General features: G+C 46.2%; 1 protein-coding gene across 1 annotated transcript in view; it reads left to right on the top strand.

Annotated features, from left to right (window-relative positions):
- The first annotated feature begins 6,050 nt into the window (after positions 1-6,050).
- ASB18 (ankyrin repeat and SOCS box containing 18) overlaps positions 6,051-23,624 on the top strand; it is a 72,146-nt gene continuing 54,572 nt past the window's right edge. Inside the window, exon 1 of the mRNA XM_025404921.1 lies at positions 6,051-6,255. Within this exon, the coding sequence (XP_025260706.1) occupies positions 6,051-6,255 (205 nt within the window). The remainder of the gene's footprint in view (positions 6,256-23,624) is intronic.

Genomic DNA, 23,624 nt, shown 5'->3' with positions numbered 1-23,624 from the left:
AGGAGGAAGACATAGAAGGGGGAAGTGCTACACACTTTTAAACAACCAGATCTCATGAGAACTCAGTAGCACGAGAACAGAAAGGGGAAAATCCACCCCCATGATCCAATTACCTCCCCACAGGCCTCTCCTCCAACATTGGAGATTACAATTCAATGTGAGGTTTGGGCAGGGACACAGATCCAATCCATATCATTCCACCCCAGCCTTTTCCAGATCTCATGTCCTTCTCATTGCAAAATACAATCACTCATTCTCAATAGTCCCCCAAGTCTTAATTCATTTCATCATTAACTCAAAAGTCCACAGTCCAAAGTCTCATCTGAGACAAGGTAAGTGCCTTCCACCTATAAGCCTATAAAACCAAAAACAAGTTAGTTACTTCCAAGATACAATGGGGTACAGGCATTGGGTAAATATACTCATTTCAAAAGAGAAGAATTAACCAAAAGAGAGGGGCTACAGGCCCCGTGCAAGTCTGAAATCCAGCAAGGCAGTCATAAATCTTAAAACTCCAAAATAATCTCCTTTGATTGCATGTCTCACATCCAGGTCACACTGATACAAGAGGTGGGCTCCCAAGGCCTTGGGCAGCTCCACCCTTGTGGCTCTGCAGGGTGGAGAGTGCCTGCACCCAGGGTGGAGGCAGCCATGGCTGCCCTCAAGTGCTGGCATTGAATGCCTGCCACTTTTCCAGGTGCATGGTGCAAGCTGTTGGTGGGTCTACCATTCTGGGGTCTGGAGGATGGTGGCCCTCTTCTCACAGCTCCTCTAGGCAGTGCCCCAGTGGGGACCCTGTGTGGAGGCTCCAACCCCACATTTACCCTCCATGTTGCCTTAGTAGAGGTTCTCCATAAGGGCTCCACCCCTGCAGCAGACTTCTGCCTGGACATTTAGGCATTTTCATACATCCTCTGAAGTGTAGGTGGAGGCTCCCAAGCCTCAACTCTTGCCGTCTGTGCACCTGCAGGCTTAACACCACATGGAAGTCACCAAAGCGTCTGGCTTGCACCCTCTGGAGCAGAGGCCTGAGACACACCTGGGGCCCTTTTAACCACAGCTAGAGCTAGAGTGGCTGGGACACAGGGAGCAGTGTCCTGAGGTTGCACAGGGCAGCAGGGCCCTGGGTCTGGCCCATTAAACCACTCTTCCCAAATCCAAACCATATCAGGAAGGAAGAGGAAGACGCTAACTAGGAGATGGAAGAACTGGGCACAGAACAAGAGGCAGGACCACACAACACTGGGATGCACAGCCAGCTGTGTGTTTGCATCTTAACCCATTTAATAGCCATGTGGCCTCAGCAGTAGCTCCCCACTCAGTTTCCTCATCTCTCAAGTGATAATAACCTCAGTACCATTGAAAGGAGAAAACAAGTTATATTTGCAACACCTTTAGAAAGTGTGTGGCATGTATTGTGAATTATATAATCAACATACACATCAAGAAGTGCCTGGCATTAACCAGGGTTCAAAAGGTGTTTACTGAATGAAAATCATTTGTGTGTTATTTGGGCTTTGATGATTATATTCGTAGGAAATACCCATATCTCCAATTGTACAACTCCATCCTTGCATCATCACAAATCATGCCCCAATAGAGAAAAAAAATATTTCAAGAATTGTCAATGACTTTCTTCACGTCTAGTCTGTGCCCACATCCCACTGCATTGTTTCCAGCCTCTGAAGACACAGGGGAAATGAAAGTGGCCCCTGCTCTCTCATTGCACAAAGAACCAAGTTCAAGTACCAAGATTGCACTACAAAGTGGCTACTGCAGCCTGGTGGGTTGACGGGTGAGCCTGGCCCCATACAGAATGGAAAATACATTCACACAAACATCTCGGTCAAACCTGTCAAGACAGAAAAGCTAGAAAAGACTCATTGAAAAGGAATTCAAATTGGGCATGGTGGCTCACACCTGTAATTCCAGCACTTTGGGAGACTGAAGCGTGAGGGTTGCTTGGGCCCAGGAGTTTGAAACCAGCCTGGGCAACATAGTGAGACCCTCTCTCTGCTAAAAAGAATTTAAAAATTAGCCTGGCATGGTGGCACGCACCTCTAGTCCTAGCTACTCGGGAGGCTGAGGTGGGAGGATTAGATTGAGCCCAGGAGGTAAAGGCTGCAGTGAGCAGTGATTGTACCACTGCACTCCAGCCTGGGCAACAGAGTGAGACTCTGCCAAAAAAAATTAATCTTTAGCAAAATTAAAAAGCTTCTGACCACAAAGAGAAACATCTATGTCACTGGAGCTGAGAATTAGGAGAAATGAAAATAAGACAGTGGGAATCAAAGACAGGAGAGAGGATGATGCGAGATGATGGAAGCCTCTGTCCTGGGAGCAAAGCCCCAGCTGACCCAGAGTGGGAAGGGCCCAGCAGCTGGATCTGGAGGCAAGGAAACACCCAACAGCACTCAGGGCACCACAGGATGAAGGAGCTGCTCTCCACGCTCTCAGGGAAAAGCAGGGACATCTCAGGCCCAAAGAAGAAATGAGTCTCAGTAGTGAATCCATAGACAGGGCTATGTCTCAGTCACTTTGAGTGAGTCTAGATGGGCACAGTGCTTGTCCCTCACTCTGAGGTCACAGGAGGGTCTGAGGACTTGGGACTGTTCATTTCTCCCAGACCATGGCCTTCCTTTGGCAATGGACTTAGTGCTGGGACTAAATTAGACCCCAGTTTTATCAACTAATTTATTAGGCTTTGTTATTTTGCTGCAAATTTGTTCAAAACCAAAAGTATTGATGGAGGAGAAAATCACAAGCCTGGCAGTCCTGACCTCTTTGGATGCAGAGCCGTATGACATTAAAAATTCCAGACAATATTTATGCTTCTCTATAAGATACGTGTTATTAGTCCTCATCTAAACACATTTGTAAACATAACTTGATGTAAGTTACATACAATATGTCACTGAAAATACATAAATTATGGTACCCTCCAATGATTATTTAAAAATTAAAATAGAACAATAAAGCAATCTTTATCTATGCAGAGAAAGCCAGGATCCGTCTGTCACTGATTGCTGAAATATATTCTACACCTTTCAAGGACAATCGCTGAAGGAGAAAGTCAAACAGATGATTTCCTAGAAGTTAAAAGGGGAAATATTTGTGCTGGGTTCCTTTCTCCTCAAATGATGGTTTAGGCTGCAGGGGACTGGGGTGGGGAGGGGTTGACATTAGATAATCACAAAAAGAAAGAAATAGAGACTAGAAGATTTCATGCTGAAATAAAGAAATTCATGTTGCCTTAAATATAATTTGTGTTAGTTACATTTCAATTCCTAATTTATACATAGCAGGGTTGATAAAGAATTGCATTATAACGAAATTAGCTGGATTAATTAGCATAGTGTATGTGCCACTGATTAAACACCCAGCAGATAGCTTGGTAATTAAGATCAGTGAGTGTCGTATTTTGAGGCTTTGTCATCTTATTATCTGCCTAACAAGTGCTTCATCTTTACCTCCCTTCTGATTTGAAGTTTGATAGCAGTCTCTAATAATTCTCGTTTTGTTTCTTTAAATTGCCTTGCCGCAGTGCTGATCATTTTCCTATGGTCACTACCCCCCATTTCATTGTACCTACACAAATGTACCAGTGCTAGATTTCTCCCTACATGTAAGATATTTGATGCTGCAAAGTATTCGTGCTTGGAAATTTAAGCTCAAAAATCTCCTTCAAAACCCCCAGTTCTTGGGCCAAAGAAAGAAGCCGAGACCAATTATACTCTGCAGTTCGGTCAAGCCTCTGAACAGCAGGCAGATGTTCGGAGTTCGTATTTCCCTTCTGGGCAGAGTCCATTACCAGAGATTCCAAGGATGTCTCCATTGGGGTCCATTTGTCAGGGTCTGTGACACTAAAAGGCAGTCACTCCAGTGGCACTGGCTGCTGCTCATTCATGAGCCCAACCTGTGGTGCCATTGCTCCTCCACTCGGGGAGTCTGGATTTGGCTCTTGTCATTAAAAAATCCATTGGGGTTTTATCATAGAAGGCAGGGCATTACTATTATCAAAGAATAGAAGGCTTGGGAGGATCAACTCAAGTTCTTCACTGGCTGAGCCATTCCCCCTGCACCTCCTTAGACTAAAACCAGGACATTTCCATGATTGAAAGGCAGAGTAAATACACTAGCTGTATCAATCAAGAATGCCTTCAGCTGTAACAGAAAACACACAGAAAGTGCTTACGGCATAAAGACAAGAGGTCTGGTGGCTGGTGTTCCAGAGCTGGGGCAGGGGTTCAGAAATGTCATCCCCTGTCTCTCTCCCACTTTCCGTCCCACTCTCCTTTGTGTGATAATCCTTCATTTCATATCTGTTGCTTCCCGGCTGTGATGTGGCTGCTGCACCTCCAGATACCATGTCCATGTTTAAGGAAACAAGAACAGGAAAGAGAGATGCCAGCCACTTCTGTCCTTCTTGATCAGGAAAGCAGGTAACTTCCCAGACTCACCCCCGCAGCCCATGCCTGCTACCGCCAGCCAGAATTGGGTTGCAAGGGAGACTGGACATTGAGTAGCAAGCAAAGGAGACTGCGACTGACATTACCGACCTAAATCAACGTGACTCATCCCCAGGGACTGGGCACAGTGCCCCCACCAAGAAAGCCAGGCCTTGTTCGGCAGGTGGAAGGAGAGTGGATGTTGGGCAGGAACTACAGTGCCTGGCACCTCAAGTGCAGATGGAATAGAAGCTGGAAAATCACACAAAGGAGCTGAAAGGAGGAAGAGGGTATATTAGTCAGTGTTCTCCAGAGGAACAGAACCAACACTATGTAGGGAGAGACAGAGAATTTCTCTTCAAGAATTGGCTCATACTATTGTGCAGTCTTGATAAATCCATCATCAGCAGGTTGGGCTGACAGGCTGGAGACCCAGGGAAGACCTGAGGTTGAGACCAAAGGCTGTCTGCCGCCAGAATTCCTTCTTGCTCAGGGAAGGTCAGTCTTTGGTTCTAATCAGACCTTCGGCTGACTGATTGAGGCCCACACCACATTAGGGAGGGCCATTGGCCTCACTCCAAGTCTGCCAGTTCAAGAAATTCCAACCTGATCCCAAAAACACCTTCATAGAAACATCTAGACTAGCGTTGGGCCAAGTCTCTGCGCACTGTGGTCCCGGCCAAATTGAGACAGAAAATTAAGCACAGGGGAGGAGAAAGTGGGGAATGGAAAAGGTGGCAAGATGTGAGGCAAAGCGAAGGAGGCCCTGTAAGCTCCACGGCCTTCACTGGGCCCTCAGAGACCACAGTACACTTCGTGTCAGCAGAGAAGCTGCAGGAACAGCTGTGCTTAGGCACAAGTTGTCATGCAGAGACCCAAGCACACTGAAGACACAGGTAAAGGAGAGAAAGCCCCACCTCTGCCCCAGGAGTGCACAGAAATCTACCTGAGGGCTCTGCACTTCCACAAGTCATGGAATTATAGGCTTTGAGCCAAGTTTACCAGCCTTGAGGCATGGGGAGGTCGCAGGTAATATTTAGGTTACTTTTTTCTCACTTCTGTGATGCTTTTTTCTTCCTGAGATCAGCCAGTCCTTCTCTGAATTTGGAAACCAAAGATTCCATTCTATTCTATGCAGTTTGAGGCATGTCCAATTTACAGGTGACCAGACGCTCCTTTTAGAGGAAGTGAAGGAACACAAGGGGTAGAATATTAGAAAATATTCCTCTCTGCAGAACTCACTTCCAAGCCCAGTGCCAGGAAGAGGTTTTCAAAGTTTCAGGAGAGAGCCTCACTTTTGATAAAAGAAGACATTATTCCACAATACCCATGAAAGCTCTCTTTGAAAATATTGTCTCTCCTTCTTGCACCATTCACAAACATGTCTGCTGCCCCCATCTCTAGAATAATCCTTCACTGAGGCCTCTGGAAAGATTACTTCACACCTCCCTGCTGGCAGGTGGCCCTCCCCAGGGACTGTAAGAGGAGCCAGGGTGCTGCTACTTATAGCAGCCCTCACGCCACTCTCGCGGACAGCTGCTGATTTTGGAGTCACTTTAGAGGAAGAAAAGAAGGGCTGGTCACTGCACAAACGACATAACAATGTCCAACTCGGATTACCTTCCAGACTACCCACTCAACTCAGATTTAGTGAAGAGATTAAAGTCTGCCCTGGATGCCAAAGATGAGGAGAGAGTGGGGGATTTAATCTGCACTGAAGTCACGCCCGTGGACGCCGTGATAGAACTGGCCAATGACGACTGGATGAAAGACCCCTCGGCTCAGCTGCCCCCCGGCATGCTGCTAGGTAACCAGAACGAGCCTGCTGCATCTGGGACTTTATTACTAAGTTACGCTGGTGGGTGGGCAGATCCTGGAGGTAGAGGGGCAAATGTTTGAAAAAAGCAAATGATATGTACTCGGATATCTGAATCTCGTACATACGTGCATACACGCGTACTGCATAGACCGCGTACATGCGTGTGCTACATAAGCAACAAGTGCAAGACAACACAAAAAAACTAACCCTTGGTGCCATAATCCACCACAGTGGCTGCTCTGTGGCTCCATTGTCTTCCAAGCTTGTCCATTTGCATGTGTAAATTTCACCCACTGATAACCATATCATACACATAATTGTGTGTTCTGCTCCCCTGAGATCTAAAAAATCTAAAGTATCTTCTATGTTGCCAGTCTTCGTAATTTCAATCCCCTATTGAAATACTTAAACCAAATGCCTACAAAAATATAATATTTGGTTACCTTTTTGCTCCTATAAATAATGCTGTAACGAGCATCTTTATTAGGATTCATATGGCTTTTTTCTTATTTGGGATTATATCCTTACCATAAATTCCTAGGAGCCATATAACTGGAACAAGAACATAACATTTTTTCAAAGTGTATTGTTTCTAAATTGGTTCCAAATTGTTTTCCGCAAGGGTTTCTATTCCCTCTGACAGTGAGGTGATGTGTTTTGCCACAGCCTCACCATGGAGCATCGCTGGTAATGAATGTTTGTATTAAATCGCCATTTAATAAGCATACACTGGTAATTCTTCACTGCCTGCGCCCATCCTTTCTTTGCAGGTCTGGACGAAGTCTTGTCCACAGGATTTTTTCTTTGTAGGCCTCATCAGGTGCAAGACTTGTCTATTTGGGTCTTGGGCAGGAACTCTCCATTTCTTTGAATCATTTTTATCATTTTGTAGGACTTCTTTATGTAGCAATAGAAATCATCCCTTTGTTGTGCTTCCTGAAAGCGTTTTCCTGACCTGTGATTTACTTTTAGTTGTATTGTGCTGTTTCCCAGCTTGTCAGATTAGGGGACGAGGTTAGTCTTGGCCCCTAAGGGACGCTGAGGGCTCCTCTTCACCTCCATTCTCCCTTCCAACATAGGTGCACACATGCACACACATGTGTGCAACATGCAGGAGGAACACGGATGGGACATGCATGAGAGTTGCTGCTAGGGAATGGAGCTTTCAGGGTGCTGAGGTACTGAGGTCTGAGATTGGAACTTCTGAGGGGGTCCGCCCTACCCCCTTGGTTTGGGTCTACTTCCTGGGCTGCCTTGCAGCGGGGACTTAAGCAAGCCGCTTTAGGAAGGAACCTTCTCTTGCTTCCTATTCACCTTGGTTTTCCTAATATCTGGCAGGGGTCAGGAGCCATGATCCAAAACTTGGTACCTTCCGTCTCTCTAGATGATTGCCCTGGGGAGATGTGGTTAGGGAAGGTTGTCATCACAAGCAATGATTGGACCGGGAGTGCTGAGCTGTACATCTTGCATTCGCCCTCAAGGCCCACCGTACCCAAGCAGCCCCAGAGGCTGATCTCTGCAAACTGCATCAGTCCCACTTGCCCTCTGGCTCCTGTTGGGTGCCACTAATGAAAGGAGCTGGGGGAAAGCGAGGGCAGGGCGAGTGCTTCCCCGGCCCTCCTTGCCAGATTGCTGCTGGGTTTAGCACCTCCTTCTGCAGAAGGCTGGGCTCCTTCCCAGCAGCTCCTGCCCCTCCTGTGCCATCAGGTACAGGGTTAGGAATGGCCACCCACTGTGGCTGCTGCCACCTGTAGGTGGTCTCCTGTAGCTCCTGTAACCCTGCCTGCCTTCAGCATGCCCTGAGCTCATGCCATCTGCTTTCTGCTGGGATCCTGACTGCAGCAAGCGTCCTCTCAACAGCTCTTCCTTCATAAACCTGTCCCAGTCGGTTGAAGATTTGTGTATTGGGAATCTTGAACCTAAATATCCTTTCTTTTCACATTACTAATTGCCCTGCAAAATCTTTACTGTGTGTCTCATTTTACCAAACACTTGAAACTGTGAAAATGGTGATAGGAAAGTTACATTCCTTCCACAATGAATCCATTAAGTTATAAATTACATACTGATATGGTTTGGCTGTGTCCCCACCCAAATCTCATCTTGGATTATAGCTCGCATAATTCCCACGTGTTGTGGGAGGGACCCAGTGGGAGATAATTGAATCATGGGGGCTGTTTTCCCCCATACTATTCTTGTGGTAGTGAATAAGTCTCACAAGATCTGAAGGTTTTATAAGGGGCTTCCCCTTTCGCTTGGTTCTCCTTATCTCTTGCCTGCCACCATGTAAAACGTGACTTTGTTCTTCTCTCGCTTTCTGCCATGATTGTGAGGCCTCTCCAGCCATGTGGAACTGTGAGTCTGTTAAACCTCTTTGTCTTTATAAATTACCCAGTCTCCGGTATGTCTGGTATGTCTTTATCAGCAGCATGAAAACGGACTGATACACATACACATGTACTTTTTCCTACCTAATGATTCAGCAGTGCAGGAACAATTTGATACTGATGACATGTTTAAAGTGCTTGGGTCTCTCCAGGTTGCTTCAATTCAGGATGATGGTATGCTAAATGATTAAACAGGTGATCCTAGGGCACGCCTTATCAGTGACTTTATCACAGAGAAAGCAGGCTGGACTTCAGGATGAGGGTGCAGGGAGCAATACAGTCAGACGTTCGTTTGGGGTATGCCACTCTGGCTAACATGGGAAACTAGGATTTGAAGGAGGCAGAGAAAGGCTAGGAAGAAGATGAATCTAGCTGGGAGTTCATTGAAGGCAGTTGCCCACGTGAGAAATGGCAAGAGTCTAAGCCAAGGCAGAGGAAGACACAAAGGCAAAGTGACAAAGATGAGAGGAAGGGGGCCCAGGTTCTTGCCTAAGCTCTCCCGTGAACTGTGTGACCTTGAACGTGTCAGACCACTTCTTTGAACCTTAATTTCCTCATTTTCAAAAATGGAATTGGTCTGGATCATCTCTAAGCATCTTTACAAATATTTGGGAGGCTCAATGGGAAGGCTGTGGTGATGAGAAGAGGATAGGGCCACCGGCTAAGATAGAAACAAGAGGGATCTGGGATTATGATGATTTATTGAACCTCTACTCCACTGAGCTATGTAAGCTCAGGAAAGTCACTTTCTCTCTCCAGACCAAGGTCTCCACTTATTAACAAGGGTATGAGATTAGATCACTGCTTCCCACACAGAGACCCACAAGCTTCCTGAGAAAAGCTCCATGGTGGGATGAGCTTGGGAACTGCTTTCTGCTGGGTCCTCCCCTCAGAGATTGCCACGATGACATATCAAAGACTTGGAGGAGTTTTACCACAAAGGGACTTAAGGATTGCAATTGCATTTGGCGCGGTTTCTCATCTCACCCCAGAACCTCACTTTCATGTCTGCTGACAACCCATAGAATTGGTGATTTGCAGAGGCTCTTGGGGAACTGCTGCTGGCTTGGATCATCTAGGTTCCCTCCTTCTCCATGCTTCCCTGAAGCCATAATCCCAAAGACTCACTGTCGCAGCCTAAAATGGGTGTAGGCTCCTTTTTCCTGTGGGAACAAATGTTCTCTTTCTCAAGGCAAGGGAAAGTTTGGGGGGACCATCTTTCATGGGAGAAAGAGCTGTTTGGATTGTAAGCTACATGTAGGGTCTTTACAATTTTTGAACAGTGGTCAAAACTCATCACAATGACCTTGAAATGCAGCACATATTGGGAATAGACCCTGTCAAGCATCTAAATCCCCGAGAGGAAGAATGTGAAAAGGAAGGAATGATAACACAGGAAAACGGGGCTGGGCCAAGAGAGGGGGCAGAGCTAGGGATGCCCACCCGGGCCAGGAGAAGGCAAGGGTCAAGGCTCATGTTGGCAAAAGTACCTGGGGGAAAGAAGAGGGAAGAGGTTTCTATCCCAAGGACAACCCCAGTAGACAGAAGAACTCTGAGTTTTGTTCAAAAAATGACAATGTGAAAAAATAAGAAAAAGAAAAGTAACCATTCTTTCTGCATGTTAACATGATCACTTGAGGACGTTGCCTCTTGCACTGCAATCACCATGCTCATTGGCCTGTAAACTTATTACTTCCACCAAATAGAACAGAAAGAAACAGAATATATTTTGATGCATCCATGTCAACATCACCACAAAAAAAAAAAAAAAAAAGCATAGAGAAAAAGGGGTATCCAATGGTGGAAAGAACTTTTTCTGGAGAAGTCCCTCAGGTGAACATGTGCCCCCACCTTGGTGCAGGCAGAAGTCAAAGGAACTGAAAATTTTAGCCCTAGCAGACATTGGGGCAAAGCACAGAACATACCCTGAGGCAGGCATTAGGCAGGAGAATGGCCATCAATCCGAGTTCTCTTAAAGAGGCAATTGGCCCGTGCCCTTGCGAAGACACCTGCTCTCCTGCAAGGATGGACCTGGGACACTCAACATCCTGCTGGGCTCACTGAGGCTAACCCCCCAACTCCCTACAGTCAGCCTCCCCATCCCAACAGGATCCTCCCAGCCAGGGCTGCACCTCCTCTGCTCACCTTTGCCATCTCATCCTTCCAGACCCCAAGCAGGGGAGGTCACCTCCATTGGAAGGCCATCCCTGAGCTCTGGGACAGAAATCTTGCATCCTCCCTCCATGAAAGCATAATGCCTTTAGTCTCCATCCATTACTGAAATGCATGGCCTTGCTAGGCTGGTTTTTATATACCGACTGGACAATTCAAACCCAAATGCAACCTCCTCCAGGGCAAGAACCTCACCTAACACTCGATTATATCCAGAGCCTAGCACGGGGTTTTAGCCCTGAGAGAAAGCTCGGACTCTGGGTGCAGTGATTGGCATGGAGGAGCCAAGCTCCTTTGCTCACCTTCAGCTGGGTGGGCACAGACTGCATTTCCACAGACACTATCGGGATTTGTGTTTCTGCAGAGAAATATTTAATTCTACTTTCTGCTAAAGCCAAGTCTCTATTGTTTAATATTAGTAACAACTGCATTATTTGTGCTTGCCTCTTTTCAATACCAATTGGCTCAGTAGCTGCAGAGAACACAGAGAGGGAGAAAGGACGGCTGGGGGAGGGGCAGTGAGACCCATCTCGCCCCTCAAATGCATCAACTGTACAATTTGGTAACTAGTGTAATCAAACGACTTAAGAAACAACTGATTACTAATTGCTATTATTAAGGATGTCAGCATTCCATGATTTTGCTGCTGATATATTATATACAAGTCAAGATGCTACTTGAATTCTTGATTGAAATAGAAAAATAGAGGCATTATGTTGTGTTTGGGGTAATGGTATTTAAGCATCCAGAGGAAAGTTAAAGAAATACTAATTGAGTTTTTATTAAGAGATCTCACCAGCCGCATGTATAGGTGGGGAATGAGTGCGGGTAAACACACCACGGACATGTGCACACATGTGAAAATGGGGTCCATTTGCAGAATTAGACTTCTCATCTAAGGCTTGATGCGGGGCGAACCATGACACATGGGCCATATCCCCTGCTCCTTTAAGTCAGACATCCTTCCTTATGCCTGGAGAATAACATCACTCAGGACAAACCAAATGGTTGACTCTAAGTTAAATGAGCACAGCTCCTGCCTTGGAGGAACCATTTTCCAACGCAATGACAAGAGCGTACCCACTGATGGTGGTGCCGAGACGTGGTGTAATGGGAAGGGCAAGGGACTGAGAAGAAGGGGACCCAGGTTCTTGCCTAAGCTCTCCCATGACCTGTGTGACCTTGAACATGTCAGACCACCTCTTTGAACCTTAATTTCGTCATTTTCAAAGATGGATTGGTCTGGATCATCTCTAAGCATCTTTACCAATTGGACTAACTCAGGTTCTAAGACAAATGGCTTGTGTTTGTGGAGGGGATGAATAAAGCCTCCCGATCCCCATTGCCTTCCCAGGATGATGGATTCTAACAGGGGCCTGTGTGGGCCACACCCCATCTTGGAAGGAAGGGCTCCAGTGGTGAGGTTCAAGTCAAGAGGCAGTGAGGATACCAGCTGGAAGGTGCGTAGGAAGCTGCTGTACGAACTCATATGCACAGATTAAGCAGCAGCTTGGCTCAAGGCTTAGGAAGAATAAGTCCCCAAATCAGGGCATGTTCAAACTGAAACTGGGCAAACAGAGGCAAAGAAGGAGGAGTCGGCAATGCCTCAAGGACCTGCTGTTCCCTGGAGAACAGGTGAGATCATCTCCAAGAGCTCTCACCTTTCCACTCCTCCAGTTGAGGAAAATGAGGCTTGGAGAAGTTGCATGACACACCTTGGGTTCCACAGTCGGCGATATAAACCCAGTGCCCTTTCCTGTGCTCCACGGCACCTGTAGTTCATCCCACAGCTACGTTCTACAGACGGGAACACTGCTGCTCACCTGTGTTGCTAGTCGACAGCCAGTTAGGAGCCGAGTGGGAGCAGCTATGCTTCCTGACTTGTAGTCAGGGACTCTTGCTGCCTACCCACCCAGAGATATTTTTGCAGGAAGGTCCCTGAAAAAACTTCCCAGTGAAGCTGTCTACAACCCTTTAATCTGATGTGATGCACATATATGCATATATACACATGCGCACACACAGTCATGCACACATGCACACACACACACAATCTCAGTAGATGGAGTCCCTGGTTTCAAATCTTTGAGCAAAAATAATCCAAAAAATCACAGGCAAGTGAGTGGGGTGCTAGGCTGGAGAATAAAAACAGAAATGGGAAGCGAGAGGTCACCCACGGCAGGGCAGGCAGGAGGAGAAGCGTTCTGCTGTCTTGACTGCTCACCCCACCAGAGAGCGTGGGGGCAGGGAGACCCTGCTCGAAGCAAAATGAAATTAAACCTTTCTAAGTACTTATAAATCAGCACCTAATGACACTATCCCACCACCAGCCTGAGCATTGCTCTTATTACTTTGATTCACAAGCCAGGAAAAGATCCGGAATTATGCACAAATTATTGTCCCATCTTCTTAATTAACGCTGATTGCAAAATTCTTGCTAAAGTCCTTGCTAACAGACTCAATTATGCGCTGCCTGAATTGATTCACCCAGATCAAGTGGAATTTATTAGAAATACACTTTCCTACAATAACATCAGATTATCTTTGAATATAGTTAAATTATTTAGGAATAAAATGGCTGCAGCAGCAGCCCTCTCTTTAGATACAGAAAAATATCTCCCATCACCTAGAATTAAAATGTTTCTTTGCTTTCTATGAGACACACACCCTAGGCTCTTTTTTTGCCCCCAGAAGCAGGTTGAATCACACTGTGATGAGATGAGATGCATGCCTTAGAGCTAATGGTCCGGCTTCAAAGGCATATGGGCAAGAAAAAAAAAATCCTACAGGGTTGCGTCTCAGCTCCCCCCAAGTACGAACCGTCACTGCCCGTGGAACACAGTGAAATTGCAATTAGACTAAATCAGGATATTTTCAGAATCAAAATTGAGAAACGGGCTAATAAAGAAATAATGTATGCTGATGACATACATCTATTAGCATCACTCCCAAGCACACTGGAGAGTTTGGAAAGAACAAAAAGAAATGAGAATAATAGCGAAGAAGCTTTTCTACCTTTCCAAGATGACGACAGTTTCCTGCCACAAGTGCTCGGCTTGAGAAATAAACATTCCGAAGGAACTAATTGGAAATGGCAGGCATGCTCTCTATAGCCTGATTCCAGCTTCCCATCCAATGCCCCACTATCTTTTAATGCCAGCCTCTGCACCTGGAGATTGGACAGGGACTAGGTTTGTCTTATTTGACACATCCTGCACATAGTAGGTACCTAATAAATATTTATGGACTGGGCATGATGGTTCATGCCTGTAACCCTAGCACTTTGGGAGGCTGAGGTGGGTGAATCTCTTGAGCCCGGGAGTTTGAGACCAGCCTGAGCAACATGGCAAGACCCTATCTCTACAAAAAGTACAACAATTAGCCGGGCGTGATGGCATACACCTACAGTCCCAGTTACTTGGGGGACTGAGGCAGGAGGGTCACTTAAGCTGGAAGGTGCTGCGGTGAACCGGGATCGCGCCACTGCACTCCAACCTGGCAACAGTGAAAGTCAGTCTCCGAAAAACAAATGAATACATAGAAGTTAAAAATAAATAAATAAGAAATAAATATTAATGCGCCAAATAGCACAGGGAGAACACAGTAGAAATCCTCTGGCTCCACCCTCGAAAGAGGAGCATGTTCCTGGGAGACTGTGACCCAAAGGAAGGAAGCCCAAATAAAGGGAGGCCAGCAGCAAACGTAGGGCCCCCAAGGCATGGCACGTGGGACAGGGAAGTGGGACCCAACTGGGACTTGGGTGTGTAACTCAGAGAAGAGAGGAAGCCCCAGGCAAAGAGATTGGGACGATATTGTTTGAGGCCACAAATTCTAGGCACAGGTGTTTACACTTACTTGGAAAGGCCATGAGGAGCCATTCAGCAAAGGAATGAGGTCATCTTAATTTGTAAAGAAAACACCTGACTCTTTTACCTAACGAGAAGATAGAGGAGAAAGGACAAGTGCCAGGAGATGCCACCAGCTGCCAGCTGTCCCCTCACAACCACCCTCCTCTTCTGCTTTACCAGCAAAATCCTGTAGCGCGCAACGTGCCCACCTGAAGAAAGGAACACATCTCCCCACTGTGTTAGTTCCTTCTCACATTGCAATAAAGAAATACCAGGCCAGGCGCCGTGGCTCACACCTCTAATCCCCAGCACTTTAAGAGACTGAGGTGGATGGATCACCTGAGGCCAGGAGTTCAAGACCAGCCTGGCCAACATGGTGAAACCCTGTTTCTACAAAAAATACAAAAAGTAGCCAAACGTGGTGGTGTGCGCCCATAATTTCAGCTACTCAAGAGGCTGAGGCAGGAGAATCGCTTGAACCTGGGAGGCGGAGGTTGCAGTGAGCCAAGATCGCGCCACTGTACTCCAGCCTGGGCGACAGAATGAGACTCCATCTCAAAGAAAAAAAAAGAAATACCAGAGGTTTAATTGGCTCCCGGTTCTGCAGGCTGTATAGGAAGCATAGCGGCTTCGGCTTCTGGGGAGACTTCAGGAAACTTTCAATCATGGCGGAAGGCAAATGGGAAGCAGGCAGCTTACAGGGCAGGAGCAGGAGCAGGAGAGAGAGTGGGGTGGGGAGTGCTACACACTTTTAAACAACCAGATCTCACAAGAACTCACTCACTGTCTTGAGAACAGCACCAAGGGAATGACACTAAACCATTCCTGAGAACTCGGCCCCCATGATCCCATCACCTCCGACCAGGCCCCACCTCCCGCATTGGGAATGACAATTCGCCTGAGATCTGGGCGGGGACACAAACCCAAACCGTATCACCCACTTCCCTTGAAGCTAGGGCTGGTCTTGTTCCCATCAACAATGGGCTTAACAGCAGATGGAGGAGGACAGAAGACAGAGCCGGCAAATTTGAAAACATCAATAGAAAAATATTTGATCTGAAGAAGAGAAAGTAAAATGATGGGAAATTAAATGAACAGGGTCTGTGGGACAAGATAAAAGGTTTAACATACACAACTGGAGTCCAAGAAAGAGAAGAACAATAACAGTGTGGAAAAAACGATTAAAGAAATAACTACCAAGCGTTTCCCAAATTTAGTGGTAAAAAACATAAGCTTATAGATCCAAGAAGTTCAGCCAACTAGAAGAAGGGCAGAGTTGACAGAAGGGAGTCAGCTGTGTGGGCTCACATGTCTGGGTGCTCAATTCCTGTTGCTGAGTCAAGTTTACTCGGAGAATAAAGAGCAGGTTCCATGGGAGTGAAGGGGTGAAACGTGTGCAGAGAGAAGGGTGCAATCAGTTCGATATATGGAGATGCATCATGTAACTCTTCTTCCCACAAACCTGCCATGCTCTGTACTGCCTACAGCAAAGGCTGGCCTGTGGGCTGGCTGCCTGTTTTTATGAATAAAGTTTTATTGGAACTCAGCCACCTCCTTCATTTACATATTCTTTATGGCTGCTTTCATGTGAGCGTGGCAGAATTGAGCAGTTGCCACAGAGACCATATGACCTGCAAAATGTAAAATATTTACTGTCTGGCACTTTATGGAAAAAGTTTGGTGACTCCTGTCCAACAGCACACAGTTTAAATATTATAACAGGCATCCAAAGGCCTAAAGATGTACCCTGAGCTAACTCAGCCCTGCTGTTCGTTCTCTCCTGGCTTCTCTGCCATTCTCTCCCAGCATCCCTGCTGTTCTCTCCCCACATCCCTGCACCCACCGAGGCTGATTAGTCACAGGGCTACTCTGAATGTGGTGGGAGGCAGGAGTTACTGTGGGAAGTGTTTGACCGAAATTGACAGTAAATATTTAGACATATTTACGGCAACTTAACACATTAACGTAACATCTATGAGTTTGATTTGCAGACTCGTAATTACCTGTTGTTTTTCAGTTTTATTTCTGCCAGTAACTAATTTCATTGTACTTTGAAAGAGAATCAGACCAGGTGAAGTGGCTCAGGCCAGTAATTCCAGCACTTTGGGAGGCTGAGGTGGGAGGATCGCTTGAGGCCAGGAGTTAGAGACCAGCCTGGGCAACATAGTGAGACCCCATCTCCCACCACAAAAAAAAAAAATAATAATAATAATAATAAATTAACCGGCAAGTGGCCCTAGTCCCAGCTACTCAGGAGATTGAGGTGGAAGGATCACTTGCGCCCAGGAGTTCAGGTTACAGTGAGCTATGACTGTGCCACTGCACTCTAGCCTAGGCAAGAGAGTGAGATGCTGTCCTTAAAAAAATAAAAACAGGCTGCGCGCGGTGGCTCAAGCCTGTAATCCCAGCACTTTGGGAGGCCGAGATGGGCGGATAACGAGGTCAGGAGATCGAGACCATCCTGGCTAACCTGGTGAAACCCCGTCTCTACTAAAAAATACAAAAAACTAGCCGGGCGAGGTGGCGGATACCTGTAGTCCCAGCTACCCAGGAGGCTGAGGCAGGAGAATGGCGTAAACCCGGGAGGCAGAGCTTGCAGTGAGCTGAGATCCGGCCACTGTACTCCAGCCTGGGCGACAGAGCAAGACTCCGTCTCAAAAAAATAAATAAATAAATAAATAAATAAATAAATAAATAAATAAATAAAAACAAAAATAAAGACTGAGCCCTTGAATGAGAATCAAACTGCAACAAATTAGAATCAGAAAATAAAAGAAAATTCGTGGTCCCTCACCTCGGGTGCTTAAGAAACTCTGGTCCAAGCCACATCTCCACAACACCTCAGTCCCCAGTCCGTTCCTGGCCTTTGCACAGCCACCTCCTCTGCTGCTTCCCGTCCTCTTGTGTGCCAGCAACACACCCACCATCCTCCCAGTGGCTTGTGAGCTCAGGGGTCAGCGTTGGATGCTGAGCAGAGTTTGTTTCGCAGGAAACTTCATAGGATTAACACCTAGAAAGCCAGGCTGGCAAGGGCAGTGGGGATCCTTTACACCGCCTAACCATGCCTTGGCTGACCCCAGGGGCAGCTCTGGAACAGAGATGACCTGTCACAGGTTTCCCTGCTTGGGGCCAAAATGGCAGGACAGCTCTAGCGGCACCTGGATCCATCACTGGATCTGGCCACGTTGGGAGGAGTGTTCCTGGGTGAGGCAGCTCTGCAGCTGAGGCAAACCGTGGAGGAGCTAACAGCTGGGGTGACAAGTCCTCCCTACACCTGGGGCCTGGGGGGCTCATCTCTGTGTCCACCAAACCATCTAGGCCCCTCCTCTCCTCTCAGTCCTGAATCACAGGCCTGCTGTCTGTGGCGGCTTCATTTCCTGCTCAGGCGCCCGTCGGCCTGACCCCTCCGCGTCATCAAAGGGCTGGCTGCCTTCCTGACTGCACCTGTGTCCCCATGCACCATAGCATGGTGGCTAGTGACACCCGCCTCCTGCTCAGGCCAGAACATAGGGTACAGCTCCCCACAGCAATAGATCAAGAGGAGGAAACAGACATTCTGGGGAGGAAATGCACCTTCTGTGTCCTGCACCTCCCTCTCGCTTTGCTCAGATGCCACATTAGGGGAAAGCGGGCCCTTTCCCTAGCCCATTGCTCTGATTCCTTATTTGAGGCATCCCCATCTTAATACCTGTACCTCCATAGAGCAGTGATCTGATTCCACCGCTAGTTAATGGTGGCCGTCTGCCCTCCCACTCAATTCAACACTCCTTAAAGGCAAGGATTTCTACTTTTTTTGTGTGTGAGACCGAGTCTCGCTCTGTTGCCAAGGCTGGAGTGCAGTGGCACGATCTCGGCTCACTGCAGCCTCTGCCTCCCGGGTTCAAGCAATTTTCCTGTCTCAGCTTCCCGAGTAGCTGGGACTAGAGGCGCACACCACCACGCTCGGCTGATTTTTGTACTTTTAGTAGAGACAGGGGTTTACCATGTTGGTCAGCCTGGTCTGGAACTCCTGACCTCAGGTGATTCACCTGCCTCAGCCTCCCAAAGTGCTGGGATTACAGGCGTGAGCCACCACGCCTGGCCAGATTTCTGTTTATTTCTGTAAGCTTCTAGTACCTGAAAAGTGCTCTCTACATGTAAACTCCGAATAGAACATTTCCAAACTGAACAGAAATTTACCCTCCCACCTGCCAACTGGGAGAGCATTAGTGTCACTGAACTCTTCAAAAACTTGACTTTTAAAAAATCTTTCACAATAGGCAAAAAGATCTCTTGTCATTTTTAACTTGCATTTTAAGTTAGTCAAACTGAACGTGATTAGCGGTCCTGTGGTTTACGTCACTTATAGTTCTCATCATTTTTTTTGGAAGTTTAAAGTTCTAATTTTGGAATTTAACTCCGTCAGACAAAACTGGCCTCACTTTGCTGTATGCAGTGTTGACCAAATTGTCTCCCAGACCACCCTTCTCCACTGCAGGATAGGTAAACTTCTTGTTTCTAGAAGGGATATAAAGGATCACAGGGCAGAACAATCAGACCAAACCAACGTCAAGAGAGAAGTATTTTGCTCTCTGTGTGAGATTCATAAAAAACAATCAGTCTGAACATGCAATTTGTCTCAAGAGGCAGGAGCTGCAATTTTATCATGTAATTAAATCCCCACGCCAGTTGTAAAGAAACTTCGTCACCTTTATAAGGGAGAGCTTCAATGATACGCTTTCCAGCAACGTCCCCAGAGTCTATAAATGTCCTTCCAGGGCTATTTACTCGTGGTTGTGCATGCTGAGGATTGGGCCGCTGCGTTTTGCACTCATCCACAGCGGATACACGGCGTTCAAGGGCACCTTTGTTTCTGAGCTTCCAAAAAAGCCCTCCTGGGCTGCCAATGAAAGCAGCACTTGACCTTTGGATAAGATCACATTAATAATGAGAAGCGACTGTTGTTCTGCATTATCTGCACTGGGCTTGGTAGCACTGACGGGAAAATAAGTTAGTGAGGTGGTTTCGAAACTCCCTTATTGTGTTCCTCCACTTGATGGAAATGAGATTTCTTAATAATGTGAAATCAGCACAGATAATTTAAGTCATTATTAATAGATGCACTTGATCTGAGGAAGTAAAATGTTTTAATGTTTTGTTAAATGAGGTGTGCTGTGCTAACATTGTTATTCAGAGAGGAGGTTGAGATACTTTAACATTTTTGATATTAATGTCTGTGTGACTAACTCTGGTGGATGGATGTGTCCTGGAACTCTTAAAAGCAGAACTTTATATACCTGCCCAGCTTCTTATTTTTAATTTTTTTTTAATTCTTCAGGGAGTGGGGTGAAAGAAAGGTGGCTTTAGACATTAAAACAGGAAGAATAAAGACCAGAAAAGGGTGAGAAAGTAACCCCACCAAAAGGCCTGGGGCTGCTGCACCAGTTTGTAGTGATGTTACTATCGCAGAGTCCAATCAGACTTAGTACACGGCCATTTACAGAAACCCTTCAGGTAAAAAAGGGGAGAAGGAAATTGACCAGGTCAACAACGTGCACTGGCATATTTAAGAAAGAGTGCACGGAATCTCACAATGTCCACAAGGGTAATGACCTTCTGCCCCTGTCTGTCCACTTGGACGTTTCCAGAAGGAAGCCAGACATTTGCCAATGACCTAGGAAAGAATCTGAACATTTGCCCTTCCCCAAGAACAGAAGAAAACGGCAGGGTGTCCTGCAGCCTCGAAAACTCTACCTCTTGGCTTGAAGGCATGGAAAGTTGTGACCATGGAGAAAGAGCGTGACCCTGCCACAAAGCCCGCCAGCCCCAGGTTTCAGCCTCAGCTGGATTAATCCTTGGAGGCTTCTGGGGAAAAGAAAATCACTAGTCAACTCAATGGCAGGAAGCAAAGATCCCAATGTCACGTGAAAATAATAATCACCATTCAAACACTACCGTTTGGATACCCCATTATAATTTCAAGGCGGATTTTACCTTTTTCATCTCATTTGATCCAGAGGCAAAAACTCCCTCTCATTAGCTACCTACACTATAGGACTCAGTTACAAAGAACTAGTGTTTATGTCTCCTGCAGACGAAACATTATGCTTATTATTTAAGCCTCCAAAATATTCTTTGCAAAATTATATTTAAATCCAGTTGACTTACCCGGCAAATACTAGAGAAATTCGGTCTATTCACTCAGTTAGCCAGACACAAGCCGGGCCTCCTCTCCTGCTTGGAGATTCTTGCCTTCCTTTTCCTAAATTCACTTCATGGTCTGCAACAAAAGACCACAGCAATTACATTTGTTTAGTATTCTGCCATGGTCCACCCACACAAATGAGCTTCCTCATCAACTAAGTACACCATTTGAAAAACTAAAACTATTAAATGTACTGCCTTGGAGAAAGTTACATTCATCAGAATCCCTCTATTTCAAGAAGGGCACTGTATTTGTTTAGAAGCATTTCCTTGACTTTCCTTGACCTGCACCCTGAACCCCACGGGCCCTGGCAACGCACAGAACAACACTGAAGAAAAAAGGGGGAGGATTTCCATGGCTGTACCCGAGAGAAAGGAAACAGACATGGAAGTGAAAAGTGGAATAAGGCTGTGCAAACTGTGATGGACCCCTTCACATCCTCACTGTGATTGCCAGATACACTAAGTGATGCTATTAGTGGGCTAGCTTGAAAACAAACCAACCAACCAAGAAAAATCAAAGAAGCCCATGGTGGCCACCATTGTGGGAGGAGAGCGGAAGGTACATAGTGCAAGCAAACACAGAGGTCAAGGACAACACCAGGAAGCAAAGCACAGGGGCTCTCAGGCGTTCTCAGAGGGACTCTCAGTTCTACAAAGCCAAGAGTGCCAATGAGAAAGGGAACTTAAATGGTCATCTGTCTGACATGAGTTACTCTTACTGTACAGACATGCTTTGAATGTTTTCAAATAATTAGCTGCATTTATGCCATCTAAATTCAGGTATAAATATCAATGCATCAAAACAACCAACAACATCTGAACCTGAAAACAAGAGAAATAAACTTCTAGTGCCCCAAACAGGGAACCCATAGCAGTGAGTCACTGTTTCAGCCACGCGATTCGCAAGGATAACAGATTCCTATGGGCCTGGGGTTTGAACGCTGCCTTGCGGCATTGATTGACTCAGCCTGTTGCTCTGATCTGTTGAGACCTTTTGGAATCTTGGCTGTGTCATGCTCCATGCCACCCATCTGATCGCTAACTTTCCACATATGCATTCAAATCACGATATGTATCACACAGAATGGAGGTAAGTCCAGGGATAAAAGCCATTCCACACTGCATTGAAAGGGTCACAGATTCCACGCCTGCCTTTCACAGCAATGGTTCTCAAACTTGGCTGCATGGTAGAAGTTCCTGGGGACTCTATTTTTTTGTTTTGGAGACAGAGTCTTGCTCTGTTGCCCAGGCTGGAGTACAGTGGCAGGATCTCAGCTCACCACAACCTCTGCCTCCTGGGCTCAAGTGATTCTCCTGCCTCAGCCTCCCAAGTAGCTGGGACTACAGGCACATGCCACCTTGCCTGGCCAATTTTTGTATTTTTAGCAGAGACAGGATTTCACTATGTTGGCCAGGCTGATCTCAAACTCCTGACCTCAGGTGATCCACCTGCCTCAGCCTCCCAAAGTGCTGGGATTACAGGTGTGAGCCACCACGCCCAGCCACCGGGGGACTTTTTAACAGTCCTGATGCCCAGGCTGCACCTCCAGCCCATTATGCCTGAAACTCCCAGGTGGGCTCCAGGCATCGTGTTTTTTAAAGTTCCCCAGGTGATTCATTTTTGCAGCCAAGGTTTGAACCACTGCTGTCAAGGCATCGTGTGCATTATTTCTCCAGTTTGCATTATTTAGCCAAAGTTTCCTAAAGAAAGACTCACACTGCTTCCATCTCCTCCAAGAGGCTGTCATGAAACTGGCATTGCAGGTTGTTGTCTATACCCCCTCCGCATATTTATGATAACCCTGTCACAGAAGAAAATTCTAGTCCACCCCGACGTGTTCCTAGTGGCTCACGGAGCTCCAGGTGATTCCACTCCGTTTTCTAAATGCTCCAGACCATCTTTTTCATAATCCGTGTAGGGATCTTGCCCAGGTCTAATGTCAAGATCATCAGTCTGAGCAATCCAAAGTCTCTTTCCATTTGAAAACTAAACCTCTAGACTTCTGGTCCTTTTTTTGTTTTATCACAGTTCCTCAAAGACTTTGACAATTGTTCAGCAACTTCATACACAAATTCACTCTTGAAAGAAGTTGAATTTGTATATGTGCTAAAGTTGGCAAAGAAGATAAAACCTGAGTTGTATCTTGAGGCTATGTATTGGCTTTGACTAAGCGGAGAAGGGTGAGGACCAAAAAAATAATGAGATTAAAATGACCTGACCCAAGCAAGCTATAGATAATGTGAAGGCGGCAGGCAACAAAGACCACAGTCGAGAGCACTGGGTCAGAAAACAGTGTTATTCACGCCACTACAGGGCATCGTTCAGCTGCTGGGAAAGAAAACTAAAGAACTTCTGTCTGCTGGAGTCCTCCGCTCCTTGCTTTCTCCTGTTTGATCCTTGCAGGCAGGGGTATTGTTAGGTTTTTTGCCTTCAAACCCTCAAACCTTAAGACTCACCCTAAAACATAAAAAAGATTAAATAAATGCTTATTGAATGAATGAATGAAAATGAATGAATGAATGGGTTGGTTTTCAGGTTTGTTTGTTTTAATGCAGTCATCAACATGTGGCTATTATTGTTCTTTTTAAAAAAAAGACAGCTCTCTGCCATGCTTATGAAGTCATCTGCATGTCCTACTTATGAACTAATGCTATCTACCATGAGCTATTTTTAAAGCTCTCAAAAAAAAAAAAAAGTCTGTTTCTTGACTACGATGCCTTACCTACTGAAATCAAGCTTGGATATTTAGGGAGCTGTTGATAA

This window comes from Theropithecus gelada, chromosome 12 (genome assembly GCF_003255815.1).
Source record: "Theropithecus gelada isolate Dixy chromosome 12, Tgel_1.0, whole genome shotgun sequence".
NCBI classification, from domain to species: domain Eukaryota; kingdom Metazoa; phylum Chordata; class Mammalia; order Primates; family Cercopithecidae; genus Theropithecus; species Theropithecus gelada.
This window is presented reverse-complemented; position numbering and strand designations above follow the sequence as displayed.